Source organism: Chaetodon trifascialis, chromosome 2 (genome assembly GCF_039877785.1).
Source record: "Chaetodon trifascialis isolate fChaTrf1 chromosome 2, fChaTrf1.hap1, whole genome shotgun sequence".
Lineage (NCBI taxonomy): Eukaryota > Metazoa > Chordata > Actinopteri > Chaetodontiformes > Chaetodontidae > Chaetodon > Chaetodon trifascialis.
Genome location: NC_092057.1, coordinates 2,483,564 through 2,507,195, shown reverse-complemented (window position 1 = coordinate 2,507,195; position 23,632 = coordinate 2,483,564). Strand labels below are relative to the sequence as shown.

Here is a 23,632-nt window from a genome sequence, read left to right as displayed (position 1 = left end):
AAAGTGCCTCGAGATGACAACACAAATTAGGCTTGCGGTTATGTGGCCCTTGTTTCCTCAAATGTGTTAAAGTGATAGTCCATCTAAAGAAAAATGCCTTTTGAAAAGCAAACACTAAACCTCTGCAGGGTTGAAATTTGCCTGTATAATTTGGAAGTTTCCTCATTCCTCAACACTCGCTGTGAACAAATTCAGTCTGTATCATACACAGCCTGGACGCTGGCGAAAGCATAAAAAAAACAACAAAACAGAACAAAAGCGATGACCAGCGATGAATGCAATCAGGGTGAGTTTGTAGAGTATGTATTTTTATACAAGCTATTCAATAACAAGTCAATTCCTTTTCCTATCCTGTGATCCTGTGATCACCTTGTGGAGCCCTTGCCTCAACACTGGTGTTATTACCTGAGAAACGTGTTGTTGGACCTGAAAATGTTTTGTCGAACGCGCTCAGTGACGACTCCTAAAGCTAGTTATTAAGAAACGCTTGCATAAGGGTTGCAGCTCTGCCTCCTGGACCTTTATATACAACTAATTAGCAACAGCAAATAGGTTTTGACACATAATGTTGACTGAATTACATTTTCTATTAACTTAATGAGGGAATATTGTTATTTAACATGCCTGTCAAGTCGCAAAAATGTTGATGCTGAACGTCTCAGTGTGTTCCCTGACGACATGTTTCACCTGTTTTCTGCCGCAAAAGGCAGTCTTGCAATACTCCGTCCACTCGCAGTGACTACGACATCATTCAGCTTTTCATGCTTATGTTTAGGCGCTGGCAGCACGTGACCAACGGAACGGATGGATTATGGTTTGTTTCAGCATTAATGTCACCATTCCTCAATGTTCTAAATGGAATCTGCACAGCACTCTGTTCAACATGCGCCTCAACTTAAATTCTGTTTGCACTGGACATTTAAACTATGGACATCTCATTTAAGGGCGGCACGGTGGAGCAGCAGGTAGTGCGCGTGCCTCACAGCAAGGTCGCCGGTTCGATCCTCGGGTCGGGCCTTTCCGCGTGAAGTTCTTCCCGTGCGTGCGTGGGTTCTCTCCAGGCACCCCAGCTTCCTCCCACAGACCAAAAACATGCTCATTAGGCTAATTGGTGACTCTAAATTGTCCTTAGGTGTGAGTGTGAGCGTGAATGGTTGTTTGTTTTTATGCTGCCCTGCGATCGACTGGCGACCGGTTCAGGGTGTACCCCGCCTCTCGCCTGTTGACAGCTGGGATAGGCTCCAGCCCCCCCGCAACCCTGAAAGGGATAGGCGGGTATAGACAATAGATGGATGGATGGATGGATGGACATCTCATTTAAACACTTGACATCTAAACTTGCATTCTGTTGCATTGGACATTTTTATTTTTAATCCTGTTTGCACTGGACGTGGACATTTTTACATTTTATATTTTTAACCATTAATTCCGTGCTTCTAGATTATTTATTGTTGCCTTTTACATAAAATTTGTGGAATATGCTGGAACTTGTGAATTTCCCTTGGGGATGAATAAAGTATCTATCTATCTATCTATCTATCTATCTATCTATCTATCTATCTATCTATCTATCTATCTATCTATCTATCTATCTATCTATCTATCTATCTATCTATCTTAATACAGAAAAAGTCAGCAGTGACTTGAGATGTAAGAAGAAGAGTCAGTTTGATGTCAGTTTCTGGTGTCAGTTTGTATGACCACCATTCACCCGAACCCCTCCCTGCGACCCCCATAAATGTTGTGTTTCATTCACTCATTCATAAGAAAGGCTGTCTCTGAACGTCATCTACGCAGTGCTTTTGTTGTCATCGCAGTGTCATTATGAAACAAATGGAAAAAGGAGTTTCTAGGAGACAGTGTGGCTCTGAAGAACAAACTTCACATCGACATTCAACCTACAATCTTGTACCTGTTGCATTATGAGCGAACCGTCATGTGGAAGCTCTCTACAGTCGCAGGTTTGAATAAAATCAGGTGTCATGTCATCATAGCGTCTGTGTGGTGAGGTAGCATGTGACAGCAGCTTCCACCCTAAAATAATGTCTTGCCAACCCATTTTCCACCACAGTTTCCACTCTCAGTTTCAATTTGGTTTGTTAATCCCCATAATATCCAGTTCCAGACTCTGAGTGTCATGGCCAGATTTATGTACATATTTGCGCTCACAATCTGCATGAAATTAGCGTCTGATTTACTAAAGCAGTCGCTAATTATCAGTAACTGGGACTGTCTTTTAGGTGCATTCTGCATATAAACAAGATCTCCAAAGATGCAGTTCAGTAGTGAAATGGGAATGTGATGGGGTAATAAATCATGAAAGAAATCAAGGCCAGAAAAAGAAATCAAATGAAGTCATGCTGAAATTATAATTCCCATTAAATGAAACTTTTACTTTCCAAACCATTTACTAAGGCCCCGATTAAACTCTAACTGAGGAAATAATTTAGGCATCTATTGCTCTAAAATAATCTTAAGTTTTAGAAAACCAGGAGTCATTAAAAGCATAAGATATTTTAAAAATGCACAAGCGTGCACACGCCATAATGCATCGGCTCAGAGAGGCTCAAGTTCAGGTTAAATGACCACAAAGCCACAACTCATCCCGTCTTTGTCTATTGTAAAAGCGGTTTCTTTATTATCGCTGCACTACTTTTCTTTCTAAGAAGCTGTCACTCTAATTTCTAAATAATTCACTGTAGCTCTCCTACACATGTTTCTGCTGTCATGGTGATTTTGTCTCCTCCACCACAACCTTCCTTTAATCTACCGTTTCAAATCTGCACTACACGTTGCAGGGCCAAAGAATTTCCCTCGTAAAACTAACCCTGAATATTGGGTGAGCCTTCATAAATGTACTCGAATGTGCAGTAAACCATATTTATCAAATCTGCCTGTTATGTGTGCAGTCCTCCTTTAAATGCTAAATGCATTTGCATGAAGAAGAGCGGCACACTTCAGTGATCGCACGCGAGCGAGCGATGTCTCAGATGGCAGGCAAAGCGCGCTTCCAGGCCGCTGAGCCTGTTTGACAAACAACACGCGCTGAATCAACTGGATCTTACGTTGTGGAGGGGTGTCAGTTCTGTACTGCCTGAACTTGACAACACAGCAAAGTTAGCAGCACCGTCCTAAGCAGCTAGCAGCCAGTGTGCTGATTACTGCATAAGAGGAGAAAACACAAATGGTAAACGTAGTTTTTTCTGTTCATGCAATGTTTGATGTTTAAAATGATTTTTTGAATCATCGTTGGAAAATTGGCCTTTTCTGTTTTTCAGACACATGCAGAAATTAGCTATAACTGAGCCAGAGTTCAGTGTAGAGAGCACATTAAGAGAAGTAATAAAAGGAAGCTGAAGAGGAAAGGTACAGTTTGTCCACTCTGAGTGTGGACGTCATGTCTCTTTTCAGAGGAGAGCAGTTCAGTGTTATGCTTCTTGGCCACCTACCTTTATTGTTTTAGTTTTATTTGGCTGCATCAGCGCTGTGAGAAGTTAGCCAAGCTTCTCACAATGCTGGCCAGTCTGTGCCACGTTGTGTCTCTGTCGGGTAAAGAAACTCGAACACGTTGCAGATGGCGGTGTGACGTCTTGGAGGACATATTGGATAATGTTTTTAAAGGTGTGGAATATTTGGAAAAAACATTTTGCCATCTTTTTGTGTGGTTTTCCTCTTTGAAACTGGCAGCAGTTTGATTGGCATCCTTCAACAAACCATTTCAACAAAATCTGCTGACATCCTGTCAACTGTCAGAACAAACCGTGCTTTGCCTCCATTAGTGCGTGTTTCTAATACTTCTGCAGCGTGGAGTCTGGACACAGTGCGAGCCCAACCTGCAACATGCACGCAGACGGCGGCGAGACCATAAACGTTAATGTGTGACTGATGAGGAAACAGGCGGACCATGACATCTCCCCTCATCAAGGTGAGAAGACATGCATTCAGCGTCAGATGAGGAGGAGGAGGATTTTTCTTCATTACAGAAACTGAATTCTGGGATTTTATTAAGCATCCGTCCATGTTTATGATTTGTGATTGACTCCAAGACAACTGAATGTAACTCTGAGACTACGATGTTCACACTGAGTATGCTTGTTTGTATGTTTAGGGTTCATGATATGTACATTAAGCTTGGAACAATATTCAGTTTAGAGACAGAGGTTTTAGAGGGAAGGTCGAAAAGGCTATCAGACACACACGCACACACACCCTCACACAACATCTACATTTAATGGGTTTAAATAACGTCTCTGGTACTGACAGCCTAACATCCATCCCACTGTCATTTAGCATTTAATCACTTTTAACTGATAAAGATATGAAAAAAGTCACTATGAATATTGCACTTGCAGCTGACATGTTCATATTCTACAGCACTGAGCAGTTATGGCTCTGACACTGGGATTATTAGCATCGGTTAGAATTATCTTGTAACAATATGCATCAAGTGATTATTACGTTGTCCTTCTGGAAAATGTTGCTGTATCAATAGATACCTCTAACATCAATGTACCCACGTTATTTGAGACCACAACTGCAACTGTGTATTAGCTGTCTATGTACTGTGTATAAGAGCTGTAGTGTATGTAGAGGAATTCTAGCGTCCTTTGTATATTATTCCAGATTCATTTTACATTTTAACAAGTTTTACTACGTGTTTGAAAGCTTCATTAAGCAACATATTCTTTCCAAGCTAAAGGCACTTGACATGATGACACGACCCTGAGGTAGGTGGCTTCCTGTCTGTCCGGGGGGGACCAGCAGTAGCACACTGAGCCTCCGGCCATCACTGATGGAGCGCCACTGTCCGGGGCCTCTCATCATTTCTATTTAATACAGTATTAATGATGTGAAATCGGCCTGCTCAGCTTCTGTGTTCTTACATACAAATGAATGTCCTGGAGTTTAATAGAAAACAGAGTCAGACTCTGGATGCTGGACAATCAGGCCTTCTCTGTCCTGTCTGGATGGAACATTAGGCTCAGGGAGGACTTTGACTTGGACATCATGAAAAGAAGAGAACTTGTACTTTGCCTGTTAATTAACTACTGCATTTTCAACAACAGTGGTAGCAGCTACTGGGTTGTTTAGGTCTTCAAAAAGGTCTGTTTGTCTTCACTGACAGCTGTTCCTCTTTTTGAATTACACTGTTAACAACATGTTTGCAGTCAGGATTAAGAATGAGGCCGTCATCTTCCTCCTAAATACTCTCATGAAAAGTAATGAGAGAGATTTTTAATCAGTTACTCATTGAACGTTACTCATCTGAAAGTAACTACATTACTTGTTGTCTGGCGGTAAAAATAAAGTTATTTTACTTGTTACTTTACTTTGGTAACTCGGCACAGATCTGCTTTTAAACAGCTCCAGATCCTCCACCCGTACACATCTCATCCTCTGTTTTAACATGCTGTGGTTCAACACGCAGGCAGCGCTGCAGTTTGGAAGGATTTACTGATCCATTGTAATTTCGACTGCTGTTAATCCATGTCCTGGGCCCTTACAGAAACCTTAAAACAACAACACAGAGCAGCACAAAACAGGCTGCTTAAGTCACCCTCAGGCTTGGAGCTTGGAGTCATGCTGCCAGGTGTCAGTTGTTCCAACCTCACAGGCCCCCGCTGGAGGACCGAGCTCGTCATATTCAATGAAATATACAGCAGGAGTTTCCACGATAGTGCTCACAGCTGCTTTTACAAAGACTAGATAGTACGCCCTGATTCAATTTGGACACATTTGACTTTTATACTCACTGATATTTGAATCTTAGACACACAACTGTTGTTTTTTACATGATTTCATTTATGGATGTCTATTGGACTTTTTACCAAGTGTAACTCCTCATGCAATACGCTGATTGTTTCTTCATGTGATTCGAATTTCTATGTTTTTTTTATATTGCTCAATATCAGATATTAAACATCTGTCTGCATCTGAAGGCTGATGAACTGTGGACGCACAGGGGACAATGTCCAGGGCTTCTGTCCCCACAGTCTGATATGTTGTATTTTCTAAACGTTTGAGAGGTTTTTTTTACACCAAACCAAACCTAAAATATCTGACAGAGTCAAATGACTGCCTGCACTTTAGCAAACATTCTGCGATATCACACTAGAACAAGGTACCAATTTAGTTTAATTTGGAGGCACAACAACAGTACACTTAGACATGGTCACATGTTCACAGAAATAAATCCAACATAGTCCATGATTATTCAGAAGGCTTTTACCTCAACTTCAACTACTGACATCAAATCAAAAGAAGGTTTCAATTAATGCAATTTAAGGCGCGTCCCCTCTGAATAATATTAATACAGGTGCACTTTCATATCATATACTTAAATATGCTTTCCCCGACCTGGGAGGACCACGGTTTATATTTTCCAGTGATTGCTCTGCATTTGCTAAAGCACAGTGTGCATCATTATCCACCCACCCAGACACTGAATTGCAAAACACAAATGTTTGTTGTCTTGATTCGACAGCAGAATATGGTGGAAAGGTCTTGTTTGAAATATCACATTTTTATTTGTTTAACATTGATGCAAGTTCCCAGAGCCTTCCCAGTCGTCCTCGATAAAACCGCCCGCCTGCTGGAGACGGTCTTTCAACAGCCCAACAGCCTTTTTCCACATCAAAATTTCAGCAGTGCAGAGAAATGTGTGTATGTACATGTGTTAGGGGGACACACTTTTGGCCAATATCATCTTTTTTTGCATGCTTGGGGTATTTGTGGAACCAGGGGAACAGAAAATGTCCGCGAGAGTTCTGTCATTCATATTTCATTGGTAATAAATATGAATAAACAAGGACAATGCCAAACACCAGAAAGGACACACTCCTCGTGTGTTTTTGAAAGTGTGCTGGTGTGTGTGTCTACGTCTCTGTGTCTGTTTCACTTTGAGGGGATTTGTGTTTTTTGTGCGGCAGGATGTGAAGCGAGGGAAAGACACAACCCCTGTGGAGGAGACTAAGAGGCAAAAGGTGTGGGGGGGGCAAGAAAGGGGGAGAAAAGTCATGAAAATAAAGTTATTATGAGAACTGTGCCAAGGTGAGAAGGTGCATCGTCTTTCAGGCACGATAGTTTTGACCTTGGACAGATGGAGAGAGGCCATATTGTGAAAGAGCTGATAAATCCAATATGTTTTACATTAGAGCTTCACCTCGCTGTGTTCAGGATGTGAAGCAGGATTAATTATCAAGCATAAGGTGTGAATGTTTGAATAATAATGACATAACCTAACAACCACGTTTTAAACAAAGATCAGTTCAAATTATACTAAAATGGAAAATCACAGAATTCTTTGCACAAGTTTTGAAGATTTGTTGTCTACATGAGAAACTTCTGCAGTATTAATTAAAAACTGTACATTTAAGTGCAGTTAACTCCAACGCCGGGGTTACAAAAACACAGTAAGCTGAGCCGAGGCCAGCCTTATGAATACACAATGTGCTTTCCCTCGCTTTCAATTATTGAACGGACCTGAAACATTAAAATGACACAGGATGGTTGTAGACAATCATCAGTAAGCCTTGTTGGACAATCTGATGTAAAGATGGAAAAATCTTTCCTTTGAATTTTTAACCAAAAACGGAGTTTGCACTCATTTTAATGCATGACAAGTCTCTTGAACAATCTATTATTCATGAAACTAAAGACATTTATTAGTCCACCAAATTCCTTCCATTGCTGTTGATTAGTGAAGGAAAAAGTACTGATGTGATATTTTTCAAGCCGGACACACGTGGAATGACAAACAGCCAACACAAGCCTGATGTTGGGACGCTGTGCAACATAGAAATAAGAACAGAACGCAATCATTTACAACTGAACCGTGGCTGTATTTAGAGACGATCAGGGTGTACGTCACTTTGAACCATGATGTTAATATATGATGTAACATAGTAACATTTCAGGAAAACCAATGGAAAACTTTCTAATGGTTAAAATAGCAGACTAATGTTGCGAATTAAACTCTGACAAATATTTCAACACGCTGATGTGAAAATCAAGCAGAAGTCCAATAATGCTATAAACCAGTTCATTGATTTTCATTATTGTCCAGAAAGCCTGACACAACTCCAGATATTAAAGGAACAGATCTCATAGGGTGAATCATGATGGACACATCATTCATATATTCCACAGGCAGATATTCACTCCTACCTCACAGACAGCGGTAAAAGAAAAACTCAGAATAACCATCAGAGCAGCTGTCTCCCTGCCGAACTTTTCCACTTCAGTTCTGTGTCTAATACACTGTGAGACTGATGTGAAAACATATTAGGGGATTTACTGCTGAGTAGTGGGGGGGCAAGCTTCCCTCATGCTCACGATGGCCATTAATTACGACTTCAACAAGTTTTAAAATCCTTTGCTGATGAAGCCTGTGAGAGACCTGAAAACACTCGATCATCATCTCTTTTCTCTTGCTGTGGCGGCGCATCGTGTCTCTTTCCAAACTGGTCCCATCACGTTTAAATAAAATCACTGCGTAAAGGTAAAGGATCCACCGTGCTGTATATTTTAAAGAAAAAAAATCAGCAATTTTACACATTCAGATTGTGAAATATCAGAATAATTCAGATTGGCAGACCTGAAGCCTCCGACATGGGATCTATCCTCGTTCATACATCTCTGGTCAACATATGTTTTTTGATGTGTTGCTCATTGCTGCTAAAAACTGCACTTGGCAGGAGGCTTCGAATGTTCCCACATCACCAGATGCCCTGTCTGGATGAGACAGCACCTGTCGCGAGCGTGGAGGGGAGCATTATACCTGTGGTAATATATTTTGGATGATTTGGGGATGTTTTGGGGATATTTTTGGCCACTGCATCTTGCTGCCTGGCAGAGTTCTCAACAGGATCATGTAGAAAAAATGAATGTAAACTGACTACGCGCTGACACACTAAATCATGGAGTGATACAGGTCCTATTCATGTGGAAATCAAGTATAATTTTATTTGATGATGCCTTAAAAACTTGACTGCATTGATGGCAGGATACATCGTGGTTGCTTCGCTATGGGTTTGTTTTTAATATACCAAAGAATCAGAAGCACAGAATCGACTGCGCCGTGTTATTTGATGTTTTCATGTTTGTCATACTTCACAATCATTTCTGATCATGTTATACTTCATGGACAGTTATTGATATGCAAATATTGCAAAATATTGCAGGTTTCTTTTTTTGTTTACATATTTATCAAATCAGTGTGTGAGTCTCAAAGGTACGCAGCATAGCCTCAAAAAACTGGTGCACTAGGGTACGAGTACAACAATCTACTTAAGTTCCATTGTGCACCAATTAGACCAAGGCCTGAGCTTCATAAAACATGCAGCTGCTGTTGTACAGATGTACTGCTTGATCTACAATTACATAATTAAAGTACTAATAATCTTTATATAGTCCTTTTTAAATCACAACACACTGTGCTTCACAAACGGATAAATAACACACAAAAATCAACAGCAGAATCAATAAAAGCAGAGTCGGTGCTGCAGGAAGTCTCCCAGGTGCTGTGTTTGTACAGAAAACAGACCTTTGACTGAGGCACAAACACAGAGTCAAGCAGTCTAAGTGAGAAGAGATAAATGCACGGACAACTTTTACCAAATCACAAATGGATAAAAGCTTAATTATGATAATGTTCCTTTCTCTGTGGCAGCAATCTCAATCAAAATATCTCCTCTCAAAGTCATTTTCTCATGTCTGTGTGTGTAGAAATGTCCTTCTCTATCTATGTCGGTGGATAACTTATTTGCATTTTCCCCAATAAAACATTTTATTTTAAACCATATTTGCATTAAGCAGTAACATTACTCTCACTGCAGCGGCGTGACAGTGACAGCGAGTGACAGGCTGACAGCAGGCTACGACACTGACAGAGAACACACTGATCTGTGGCAGCAAAGCAAACCTTAGCGTGCTAGCCAGTGTGTACGAGCACGAATACGAATATTGTCTTTTATTGTCAACGTGAGTTTAAAGGGTTTACAAAGGTGTGCATGGCGCACAGCTGCACCTGACATCTGTATCTAGATGCAGTCTTGCAAAGTGTAAATGCACAAAAACACAAAGTCGGAAAACCGTTGGATTGGCTAGGCCACCTCTTCATCGCAAGTAACCATAGACGACCTCTTCCTCGGTAAAGTGAAATTAGCAGAAGCCATACAGTAACCTCGATCCCTGGAACACACCACGTTTGTGGACGAATCCGCCTGCTCCTCCTACCTGATATGCGTGATCACTGAATTCATACAACACAACATGTAAAGACTCCTAAGACACACTGCCTCAAAACACATTTTCCAAATACGCAATCATCAAGAAAGGAGCAGCAGTGCAGTCTATTTTTGATTCAAGCTGCACAGATCAAGCAGATCAAGCCAAGCAGGAAGTCTGACACAGGAAGGACATAGAATATTCGGTCATATTACAAAATAAAAGACACTGTGCAGAGTGTAAAAACAGACAGAAATCGTTTAACTGCGTGACCTACTTACCCACGGTAGAAGCACAAAAATCAAGAAAAAAATTATCAACAACAAACAACAAAATCTGACCAAGTCAACAAAATCAGGCAGGCAAAAGGCTCGGCTTCTGAAAAGCTTGAGGTACGAAGACGCAACATCATGGAGCCATGCCCGATAACCCGCAAAGCAGGCTGCAAAGACTTCATGGGAGGCAGCTTTCATGGGAACCGATGGGCTGCCATGGTGGAAAACTGCATTCAGTTTGTCCGGCTTCACAGGAAGGAAGTGGACCACGCAGCTTTGGCCAAAATTCTACACCCCTGCAGAGACTGACCTTGTTTTTAGGTGTTTATATCAACACTCGTTCAAAAAGTTTAAGAAGACTGTTTTTGAAAAATGTAATTCATGAAATGTGAGTTGGAGGAAAAACAGATCGGGTAACATAATAAAGTCATTTGACTTGTTTTAAGGCTGATTAAATTCCTTCTGGACTTAACATCATTAGCACAGTTAGTACTGAGTTTCTTTTTTGTAATGTAGCTGCTGTCTTATCAAGAGAATTACAATAACTATTCTTTTACACCCTCTGAAAACAGAACAATGGTCCTACAACAGAATGAAGCCATGCAGCTCCACAGTACCATTGTTTAAAAGAGTCCTCCTGTGCATCATCTGCTCTGCCACCATAACGTCTGATTCATTGTAAAAACACATGAACCATCGAGGAACACACTGATGTAATTGTGTCCTAACATGAAATTGAGCGGCAACCATTTTTCATGGACTCAATGAGACCTCGTCCACTCTCTGTGATCCCTGTTGGAGACAACGTGGTGAAACAGCAGTGATACATTTATGTGAATGATCTGTTCCTTATAGCCGCAGAAAACGGACTCAAATTGGATTTAAAAAGCTAAAGAATGTCGTAACTAGGACGGTGTTATATCAGTCTGAACCAAAGTCTGGTGTCTGTAAAAGCATAAAATTGGGATCTGGGTTTTAGGTGTTAAGTTGGCCATAATGACAGGGCCGAGCTGGCCCCACTCAGGCACCTCCTAAGCCTCTTTTGGAGCTTGGAAAAACCCTCAGACTGACAAAGTGTAAAAGGCATGACTTAAGGTAACCTCCCATGAACCTGCAAATGTTCTCATTCTCAAAGCCACGTGTTGAGTTTAAAGCTAATCAAGCTAATTCAAAAGCACACTATTCAAACAGGCACAGTGGGGGTTACAATCCAAAATGAAATATCCATCATCTGGAAAGCCTTAAGCTTTCAACTGACAGATGAACGCTGACATCAAAGGAGAGCACATCTGTGTGCACCTTTTTTTAACAATGTCCACTGACTATCAGCATCGAGGCCGATTATCCACTTTGGAAAGGGAACACAGAAGTTTTAAAGAAGCACTGATACATTTTTTCTGTCAGTAATGGATGAAATCGTTCGTGTATATGTGATGTTAAAGGTGATGCAGCCACAGAGAAACATCAGCCAACGCTGCAGTCCCTCTGCTCGATGGAGTGTTTTAGTGTGTGTTCCGGTTCGGTGTCTCCACTCTCATCAATATTGTTTCCAGCCACAGGCAGCTGTTTTAAGTGAGAAATATTGGGACTTACACTCATTTAGTAGCCAGGGGCACATCACGAGGTACCATGCTGCTGTTCAGACGGCCCATTATTCTGTGAAGACCTGCCCTACTCTGTCTCTGATTGACTCTGAGCCTGACATCTTTTCTAATCTGAACCATCTAACCAACCGTCTGCCCCCTTACCAAGCAGCAAACACCAGCCACGCAGAGGGACGCTGGGCAGTTCAGAATAATGGGCCATCGGTAAAATAAACAGGCAGTCCCGTCTCAAAATAAATGCTAATGTCGCTGCACGTCTGCTGAATGTGTAAATATGTTCACCTCAGCTTTATATCAATGATGTGTTTACAGCTTGCTATGCTGTCATCAAGTGGCCAAAAAATTCAATGAAGCAGCTTACAGAACACTTTATTTCCCATGATCCCTAACCTTAACCTTAACGTTTTAGTTGTCATCAATAAAGAGAACTTAATGAAGGTGTTTTATGCCTGTGTATTATGTTGCTTAGAGAACACATTTGGCTCTCCAGTCAATAATGGAAATGACCCTTCTTAATCTTTCACCTCCTCACAGATGTTCCTGTTCGATCTGTCCTCATGTTAGTTAGTTTTCACTTTTTACTGACATTTCGGTCAATCATAGATCTACCTGCCAATACCAGCCAATAAAGTCCACGTCTCTTTAACCTTTGTCACGCGTCTGTGACACCAAACAATGTTATCAATCACAGCATTCTGCTCAGGCAAAACAGCTTCGTGCGGACAAATCAAATACAACATAATAAGTTTATGACAACAGTAATTCAATGGCAATTATAAAGAATAAAAGTTCAAAAAGCCTTTTCCACCAACCATCCAGCTGGTCCATCCATCTGCACCAGAGCCGTCTGGGGTGTGTGACTGTTTGGCAGATTAAAATAGAAACATGAAATGCTGCGTTTAATTCATACTCGAGACGTAGAGTATAGGTGGCAATTTCTTGGTTACAGCTATCTTCTGCTTGTCAAGCCTCTAAATCCACCCTGAAACCACCTCTCAACTAGGATCAAGATTATCCTGATTTTCAGCATCAGGACGATCTGCCTTTGAGTCATGAAAAACACAGATACAAGTTTTTAAGATTGATAAAAAGTAGGATTTGATTTCCAATACTAAATCCTAGCCTGAGCAATGACAATTGTTATTTTCAGGTTTGAAAAACCCAATTTTTAGATTTATTCCAATCCGATTACTTAAATCCTATCAGTGAAGACTTGAAAAACTGGGCTGGAACTGGATAAGACTTATCTGGAATCTCGAGCAGACGGAAACACTTAAACACCATTAAAGACACTCTAATGCAGGTGTGTATTAGCTGTAAACATTTAGTCATAAGCCCCCTGAATGTGAAACATCTAACCAAGGCAGTGTTAGCTGTGAGCTGCAGGACTGTGAGGCTGAAACTGACATTTTTTTTAAACCTCGGTTATGAATTTGAAACCAGCATCATTAGTTTTTTTCTGCTATTTGAAAAGGTGGGAAGTTCGCTGGTGATTACAGAACAACTACGGGTTCATCTGAAGAATTGTAGCTGTAAGTACAGAACGAGACAACTTTTCAATAATCAAATTATGTGAAACAGTGAATACATGTGGTCTGAAATGGTCACATTTACAGATGTAGAGCTTCATCATCAAACATCAACGACTGCCATCTTCACTCTAAAGATATAAGTTCAAAAACCTATATTAGTCAAATCCCACTTAATCTCACTATGGCTCACTAACTCATTAAATGAGACCACCAACTGTGTTTTGATTCAATGATTAAACAGTGAACGCTCTTAAGAGGCTTTTGGGTTATTAACTTGTGTCTGAGACCGCACTATCACACATCAATATACAGAAGAGCAGCGGGGGTCAAATGACTCGTTATCATATGTCACTCAGTCCTTTTCACTGGTAATTGCTAGGAACAGGAAAATGAAAACGCTCATTTTCATCCTCTGGAGCTTCATGTGCGAGGCGTTTGACCTGTGATTGTATGTACAAAGACAGCAGCCGTGAAGGCAGGCCATCCATTTCTACATTCTTCTAACGGCAGAGAAGTGAAAGTGTTTGATTTGTTAGCCGCTGAGAGTCCGACGTAACCAAATTTTGGTGGCGGATGATGTCAGGACCAGATTATCTGATGCAACACAGTACAGGCGCAGCAGCAGGTCAAAACGACTTTAAGGAAAGCACTCAGTCAGCACTCAGATGACGGCTGAAGCAACGCCAGGCTCGGTGGCTGCACATGGTTTGGCTGTTCATGTTCCAGGCAGAACCACACCACCATGAACCTTATTTGCAAACATGCAGTTTGTCAACTTCAGTGGATTGTGGAGCTCCAGCCAAAAACACTGTGCAGATAAGGGGATTATTTGCTGTAGCTCTTATCTCAGGATATGTCAATAACTCCTTCAGGACAAATGCAGCTACAATGCAGGGCAGGAAGGTGCACACTCCACCCACAGGTTCTTTGGCTTTTCTCTTTTTTAAGCTTCTTTATAATTATTCTTCATAAGCACAAGCAATCTTGTGTGTATACTCCTACCTAAAATCCTCTGTATGCTCGTGGAAAAGGAGGAGAGGAAAAGCAGAGGATATGAGGATTCTTCGTTGGTTTTATTCTAGTGACTCAGATGTCTTTAACTGAGCTACACAACTTATGTAGCACCATAAAACAACCTGAAAGATGCCAGGGCAATTTTCTTATGGCCCAGTAATCATAGGCTATGATCAAACAGCCGATACAGCTGTATTGGTGATAAGCTATTCTTTGAGCCTTGTCACAGTAAATGCACAGTAAGAACTGCAGTACTCTCAGCAAAACTAATGGTTCAACAGAGGTAAAAATTCTATCTATCTTTCATGAAAAGAAAGAGACTTCTGCACGAATGCTCTCTGAACCTTTCCCCACTTGCAGGCATATGTAGATTTTGGACTAATTTTGTGCTCCAGCTCAAAAAAAAATGCCTGTACTAAAAACCAAAACACTGAGGCCAAGATGACACAAAGGATTGTCACCTTTTGCAGCCTTTCATCTGGAAGAAAAGTCTCTAAATGCCTTCTCTTAAAGCGCATTTTTACAAGAAAAATGCATTGAGCAGAACCACGTTTGGATCTGTGTTAGCAGCACAGGTACCAGAGCTGTTTGTGTGAATATCACCAGCTTCATTTAGGTGCCATGAAAATAATCTCAAGAGGGCCATCTAGTTAAAGGCAGCACAATAACATGTTGAGAGCAGCACGTTTAATGTGAGGGATTAAACAGCTTTAACTGCAGAGAAACAGAACAACGGTCTCACTTCTGGCTACATGGACAAGCTGCTTGGAGACAATGAATTCTGAACTACAGTACCTGCTTTGCCAACAATAGAGATGGTTCAGTGAACAGCTCAGTGAGATGCATCTTGACACATCATTTCAACACTATGTCATGCTGGAACCAAAATGGGACTCAGAATATCGCATCACTGAGGATTTTTCATTTTTATGCTCTTCCTGTTTGGCGTTGTTTCAGTAGCTGGTTAATAGCAGACTGTGAGAGATTAAACTACAACGCCCAGCTGAGCAGGAAACAACCTCTGGAGTGATGACAACACAAAGAAAGTGAAGAGAAAAGTAGGCCTATTATAAAATACAGTTAAGGTTTTAAAGGTGTTATGACATCACACCCAGAATTCATTGCAGCTTTGCACAAGATATTTATATTAATGAAGATAGCAACAGCCCTCGACATTCACTGCTCCCCACTCTATTGCGTTTATGCCCTACAGAGTTGATCTCCTTTTGTGTCATCCCACTATTCAAGAAAATAGGCTACTGCTGAGCACATCCTCAGTCTCTCTCCCCAGTGCTCTGCAACACCACCATGGATCTGCTGTGGCACGAATGATAATTTGCCCAAAATGATCGTGATAAATTCACACACATATGCATAAAATTAGGGGCACTGCTTTGCCACCAGGAGTGATTAGTCTGGTGGAGAATTATGGGATTAGGGCCTTATAGTCTGTCATGTCACACTTCTATACTCAGCCATGTCAGACTCTCATATCACCCCCCATGAAACATCTGTGTGTGTGTGTGTGTGTGTGTGTGTGTGTGTGTGTGTGTGTGTGTGTGTGTGTGTGTGTGTGTGTGTGATGGCTTCCATGTCCCTGAGAGGAGGAGAAGACACTTCGTGTGTCAGACTTGGCACGGGAAGCGGGAGGAAAACGGAAGAAAATGTGTTTCTACAACGTGACTGCATTCAAAGCCTGAAAACTGTAATTTGAGATATGAATTCATTACACGGCCTCTCATCAGTAGCCTGGGATAATGTGATGCAACAGCGCCGCTTAGCGTCGCACAGCGCCCTGTCCGAGCCGCTCTGACAGCGCTGCCCCCCCCGATCGCCGCTGCCCGCCCGGTCCTTACCTTCGGTGTCACAACGCGTGCCAGCTGCAGGTTTGCGGTCGCGGAGGTTTTGCGCCTTCTTCTTCTGAGACCGTGCGATGAATGATGACTTTTACTGCCGTGGTGTGAGGGCCCGTGCAGGCAGCCACCATGACCTGTCCGTTTACTGGCATTTTGCTTCCTTCTCACAGCGTCAGTCAATCCAGAGGAAAAGTGTTCAAACTTGATCTGAGGAAGGAGAAAATAGAAAAATAATGCTGTTGCTTGTTGCAGTGCACCCCTCAAAAGCGCAGACTTGTTGAATTTGACTCCGATCTATAAAAGGCACGCGCGCCTCCCGGCTGCTGCCTATATGAGCTATAAACATTATTACCCAGTGTCATTATACTCCTCATAAGCATCTGAGCAGTTTGAATTTAATTAAATACCAGCCCATTCCAAGCGCCCGCCTGCCCGCGTGCGTCTGCGTTTTGGCGCGTGTGAATGTGCGCGCCCGCGCGTGTGTGTGTTACGTTAGCACTGTGTCTGTGCGGGTCGGAGCACGAGGGCGCGCGTGCGTGTGCCTCCTTTGGACATGCTGAGACTCGGGCTTATTGGATGAAAAAGCTCGCGTGACGAAAACACAAGTTAAACGCAAAGGTGGAATGGTGCGCGGCGAGGAAGGCAGAGCAGCACTCTTTCTCCGTGTGTGTGTGTGTGTGTGAGAGAGAGAGAGAGAGAGAGAGAGAGAGAGAGGGAGAGAGAGAGTGAGAGTGTGTGTGTGTGTGTGTGTGTGTGTGTGTGTGTGTGTGTGTGTGTGTGTGTGTGTGTGTGTGTGTGTGTCAGAGGAGAGAGGGGGTGGGAGGGAGGGAGCGTTAAAACAGCCTGTGGCTCCTTAGCGAATATTCCCCTCACGCTCCGCTCTCCGGTTTCGGGCTCCTCTATGTAGGGCATGCAGCAGGTTGTGTGTCGGGGACTCTGCTCGGACGAACGAAGGAGCGGAGAGAGGAACACAAACCAGCCACTTCGCCACCCCGCCTCTGCTCCACTTTGAGAGGCAGAGTGAGTGTGCGGCAGATACTGAAGCACTGAAACCCAACAACTGCTGCTCAATTTCCGCGTCACCCCCATCGAGAGGAGAGTTGGTTCTAAGCTAAGAGAGAGAGCGAGAGAAAACACACTAATTAAGCTAACTCACCCCATTCCCGTGACACATCTCTCTAGGCGGCCAGGTGGAGATGACATTGCAGCCTGTTACTCCATTCGGGTGCCCTCGGCTGGAGTGGGAATCACATACGACTCTCCTCCGTCAAATTAATCCATCAATTTCTCCTCCATCCAGTCTCCCCAAAAATACACCACACGGGTAAATCCACCTGTCTGCCTCTGAAGACCTCCCCCCTCCACCACCACCTCTCCCCCGATGCACAAGGTAGCCTAGTATTCCTCTTGGTGAAGATGTCAATCACCGTCCGTTCAGCGGCGGAGACGCACTGGGAAAAGGGGGAAGAAGAGGGAAAAAGCCGTTGATGCGCGGGGATGAGTGAGACTCCAGAATCCAAAATAACCGTTGGTTTGGAATCTCCAGCGGCAGCCCCGCGCGTTCCGCAGTGAGGGCTCGTGGACAGGTCCGCGCGCCTCCTCCTCCTCCTCCTCCTCTTCCTCCTCTCCTGTCCTCCTCCTCCTCCTCGCACCGCTCGCGGATTCTTGGAGACTGAAGGGGGGATTCCGTCACAAATAACATCAAACACACGCATATATTCACACACGCATTCTCTCCCTCGCTCTTTTCTCACTCACCCTCTCCTTCTGCTTCTCCCTCACGCGCTCTCCGAACGAGCACCGCACTCCCCCCCACCCCCTCAAAAAAAACACCCTGAACAATTCGGAACAAGTTTAAGCGGGTCGAGTTATTTTTGTAGCTTTCTACGCCGCACGACAGAGGTGATGCTCCGGCAGCCGGCCGAGCGCCCGAGCGGAGAGAAATAAGGAAATATTCTCCGGCAGTCTTCTTACCCCGCAGCCCGCCCGCCCACGCTTCGCTGGCTGAAGGTACTTACACATCAGCCTAGTTAATTAAACATATGGGCAACGGGCCTGAATGAGAGAGGGATGGTGTGGTGGAGGGGAGAGGGGGGTAGTAGTGGCGGGGGGTGACTTGGGTGACTTCATCTTCCCGATATAAAATATCAAAAAGATGTGTGGCGAGTTAAGAGGGCGCGCGCTGGGGAAATGTCGCCGTGTCTATCCCTCCAAAAAAAGCGACTCCAACTTCGCAGCTCGTTAAAATTAATACGTCTCTGCCTTGTTTGTCTCTCTCGGGCTTTTCTGTCTCTCTGCGTGTCGCCTTTCCTGACACGTCTTCTCCAAAAAATGCAGACGCAACAGAGGTATGGCGCACGCCATCGGTCGTCGTTTATGGCATCACCTGGTGCCACCTCGCCAAACGAAACCGCGTGCGCAAGCACCTCTCTCCGTCTGTGTGTGTGTGTGTGTGTGTGTGTGTGTGTGTGTGTGTGTGTGTGTGCGCTGTGACGACTGTCGGCGTCAAACAAGTCGCCGCGTCGCGCCTCCGCTCCTCAGAGCATCCACTGCGCACAGATAAAACATCTCAATATCCGCTGAACTGTCGAAGGCCTGACACCATCCAGTGGTCCCCGTGCAGACAATCCGCTTTCTTCAAAATTAAAATACCGATCCCATCAAAATTAATGCACCGAAGGGTTTTCTTTTCTTTCTTTTTTTTGTCTTTGCTGATGATGTGTCATGCGCTAGAGTTTGTTAAAAAGCGACGGCTGAGATAAAGGAAAACACAGCCAATGATAGTGAATTACACAGTCTCAATTAAACATAATTAGCAGATCAAAACTGCAGCACAGGGGGTCCTCTGGGAGTGCTGACACCCCCCCCCCCCCCCCCACTCCCCCTCTCCCTCCATCCCTCTCTCTGCATCTCCCTCTGAGTGTTGCCTTGGAGTCCCATTGCAGACAGATGGTGTAGATACTGCATGGGGTCATGTTAGCAGGCCAGGGATCTACTAGGACTGGCTGTTATAAGCTGAGTAACACAAAAACAGCACAGCTTAACCAGAACCAGAGGGCTTATTATTAAGGAACGTTTCTCTACCCTCCTCTTCCTCCTCCTCCACCTCCTCCTCCTCTATCCCTAGAATAAAATTCTCCACCTGTTGAGGTCCTCTATCCTCCTCCATCAGAGCCCAAGCCTCCGAGGCTTGGAATAAAAGAAACAGACGATTGCATAACGTGGACATAAAAGAGAGGGAGACAGACCACAGGAAGAGTGGATGATGGTCTTTTCTTTTGAGGGAAAATTCCTGGGGTTCCAAATATAATAGCTCTGCCTTTCTTTCATGCCATCCCTCTTCTGGCCATCTCCTCCTGCTATTTACCCATTAGAGGCATCCTGTTGGGACAGGCCAGATCCAGGACACCCCCTTAGAAAGTGCAGAGGATGCTGTGTGATGCCATTTTCAGTGCCTTCCTTTCTTAGTTTGTTAACCCAAACTTAGTCCCAGTGGAGTATGGTTAAGCTCGTCTGATTCTATATTTAAACATTAAGCTGTTGCCAAGGAAATAAAATCATACATTCTTCCGGGCCACCATAAATAAGCCTTTAAAAGCTGTCCTTCTCTTCAGTATTATCTCATTGAAGAGTATGCATGCCTGCAGACCTCCTTATAGTAATTTTTTGGGACATGACCTTTTGCAGGATTCTGCATGCGCACAGACGCAGGATCCCTCTCTCTCTCATTTAGTATGCATTCATCCGGTGCACACCAGCACAACACTTGGACAACATAGTGAGTCAGCTCTGGCCTGTCTGTAGACAGCTGTAGGTATTTAGGCAGAAGGGGAGGAGTCCGCAGTGTTGCAATTCTCCGAACATGCGTCCCTGTTATTATAACTGATTTATAACCACAGGGCTCAGCCGTCATGCATCTTTCATAGGCCAACAGCACGGTGAGCAGAAGTTACCCAGTTACCTGCAGTCACCGTGCTGCAGAGACTGCAACAGACACACTCTCTCTCACACACACACACACACACACACACACACACACACACACACACACACACACACACACACACACACACACACACACACAGCTCAGGTTCAAATGTGGTTTTCAGCATCCAAATGCCTCAATGAGCCGGCTACCATCACCCCTTCATTTCTGCTGTCTGAGGCTTATGCTAATAGCCCATACCAGTGTGTGATTGTAAAATATTTGAAAAACAAGGGAGACCCATTATCACAGTGTAGTTCGTCAACATTGCGCTAACTGTTTTGTTATTACTCCATAATTATTCAAGTCAAAAGCTCATTCCGCTAATGTTGTTTGGCTAATAGTCAAAGCCCAGTACTCCAATATTCCTGGAATGAATCAGAGGAGAGGGAAAGAAGTCCAATTAAAGCTGCTCCGACAATGAAACCAGCAGGCATGCTCAAAAACAAACTGACAAAAAAAATAATGAAATAAATAGATGAATCAATAGATAAATAAATTACTGGGAAGAGAGAAATGATTACACAAGGCCTCTGACAAAAATGATGTGGGCAATTTTTGTATCCATGGTAACTGACTTTTCAGAGTGTCACCACTTTTGTTTTGGCAGAGCCGGAGCCCAGATACATACGGTGTATGGCTACAGAAGTCCCCATTCATAAACAACTGGCCACGCTAAGCGCTGCAGAACGCCAGCCACTCATTCACAAACTGACGTACACCAGCCCCACTGATCACACCTACCCAGCACAGGCAGCCCTCCCACAGCTCGCTCAGCGCTGATGCAACCAATATGGAAATCCTTTAAAGCGCACACTGATAATTAGCTGCATAGCGAACGGAAACCCAGGCCATAAAAGCCTGTAACTGTCAACTTTGCTTAAAAACCTTTTTAGTGAGATACGCATTGTTTCCATGACAACAAGACCTGATGGCACACTTCGGGTTGTATTTCTACTTTGTTTGTGTGCGTTTTTAAGAACAGCATGGTGATTTTTATGCTTTTTACATTTTGAGGCAGTTACACTAAGTTCTGAAAGCTGATGACCTGCTTACACGGCTCACACGGTCAGCTGTCTTGCCGCAGTTCCTGTAGCAACACGTACTCCCAAGGTTTTCAAATGGATTGGCATCTTCATACCAGCACACGCTAGGTCTTATCTGACAATCACCAAGGCTTTGATTGACAGGAAAACACAATAGAAATCCACAAAAGTATGATTCACTCTAACGTTCCTATGCAACTGGAAGTAAGCTGGTTGGTGAAGAAAGTAGGTGGGCTGCGTTCCGCCTAATGACGATGTATGATGCGCCTGCAAGACAAATTTCTGTCTTCTATGCAGCGATCTTGATTCTTCTTCATTTTTGTCTTAGACTGAGGCACTGCCATGGCAAAGACATCGCATTGTAGCTACAGTACATGGCTTTATATAGACTCAGGAAATGAATCACTACGTCAATAAATGGCAACAAAATAAACAGAAATGTATTCAAGGCTCTCTATCTGGAACAGAACGGCGTGATAGCTGGCATTTATCGAGTTATAGATATGCTCTCGCTCTAGTCTGTCTTTCTACTTCGTCTCCCTCCCTCTCTTGCACTCTCCACCCTCTCTCGCTCTCTCGCCCACAGAGAGTGGGTGACCTGGAATAAGCTCTCCTACAGACGGCACTGCTTCCTACAGCCAGACAGGGGCAGTGTGCAGCGCGTGGATCTCAGGCAGGCTTCGGTCGACTCTCAGGGGTCTATCTCGACGGTATCTTCATCACCCAATGCAAATTCATGGGCACCTTTGAGAACTACTCATCTCAAAATTTGATAGGTGATTACTTCCTGTCACAGCGCTGATCACAGTGAAAAGTTCACGAGTGCAGCAGCCAGATCAATTAGCTGGGAGTGATGCACTGCTGTGTCTTTTTCACTTGGCCACACCAGCAATTATCTCTTAGCTTGAAAAGGTCAGTCAATAATTTTATAATTAATTGCAAATAAGGATTTAGAAAGTTGTGTAGCTTTAGTGAGAACTCTCTTCATGGAACATTGTCTGTCCTCACTTTCACAACAAAGATCATTTGGGGCTGAAACAGGTGAACTAAATATGAATAAATATGAAAATGTCTTTGTTATTTTGATAAAGTGAGTGCACTTTAAATTAATGAGCACAGGTGTAGTTGAGGTATCTGAATAATGCGTATTTTGAATAGGGCCTAATGTGACAGGGTCTATATTACATGGACTGAGCTCCGCTCTCGCTGGGTGGAACTCCTCCAGCTCATGTGTTGAGCTGCAGCATTTTTAAAGCAGGTGTTCAACAAGTCATGTCTTGAAGATTCTGAATATACGTCTTCAAACAGGCGTCTTCACTGACGCCCTCTTACTAAAGAAACCAAAACCTAGATTGTATCGTTCAATCATCGGTAAGATATCGGAAAAGATTAACTCCTTTCTTAGAGAAAATGTTAGTCTGAAGGAATTTCAGTCAGGCTTCTGGCAACCTAAGACTAAATTCTGCTGAAAATACACCAAAGGGAGAAAGTTTGACATCAGTCTCACGTGTTTGAGAAGCATGACATCAGCTTTGGGGTCCATTATTATTCTCACTATACATGCTGCTACTTGGTGACATCATTAGAGAGCACAATGTGAGTTTCCATGGTTATGTGGATGACACACAACTGTACATCCCTGCTGATCCAAATGATGCTGCAGCTATAGAGTCCATTACTAACTGTCTTTTGGGCAATAAATAAATGGAAGCCTAAGCAATAATTTTAATGTGAATAAACCTGATATTACAAAAAATGTCCATGAACTGATTCATGTCTATACTTCAAGCTGACTTAGATTTAGTGTAACATGTTATTTACTGACGTCCCGCAAAAAAACAGAGACTTCAGTTCATTCAAAACTCGGCTATTAACAGCCGAACAGCAATTAACCAGAACCAAGAGGAGAGAGCACATTGGTCCCATTTTAGCTGCTCGGCACTGGCTTCCTGTAACAATTAGAATAGATGTTAAGGTCTTCCTCCTCCTTGTATACAAAGCTCTTAATGGGCGAGGACATTGCTACATTGCTAAATCCCTTGTTGACTGTTGCCTTCAAGGACGCTGCGATCTTCTGCTGCTGGTTTATTGAA

General features: G+C 43.3%; 1 protein-coding gene across 1 annotated transcript in view; it reads right to left on the bottom strand.

Annotated features, from left to right (window-relative positions):
* The window catches only part of grin2ab (glutamate receptor, ionotropic, N-methyl D-aspartate 2A, b), an 87,873-nt gene extending 69,445 nt beyond the window's left edge, over positions 1 to 18,428 (bottom strand). Inside the window, exons 1-2 of the mRNA XM_070973079.1 lie at positions 17,665 to 18,428; positions 16,509 to 16,715 (exon numbers count right to left, since the gene is read on the bottom strand). Of these exons, the coding sequence (XP_070829180.1) occupies positions 16,509 to 16,715; positions 17,665 to 17,682 (225 nt within the window). The 5' untranslated portion in view covers positions 17,683 to 18,428. The remainder of the gene's footprint in view (positions 1 to 16,508; positions 16,716 to 17,664) is intronic.
* Positions 18,429 to 23,632: the final 5,204 nt, after the last annotated feature.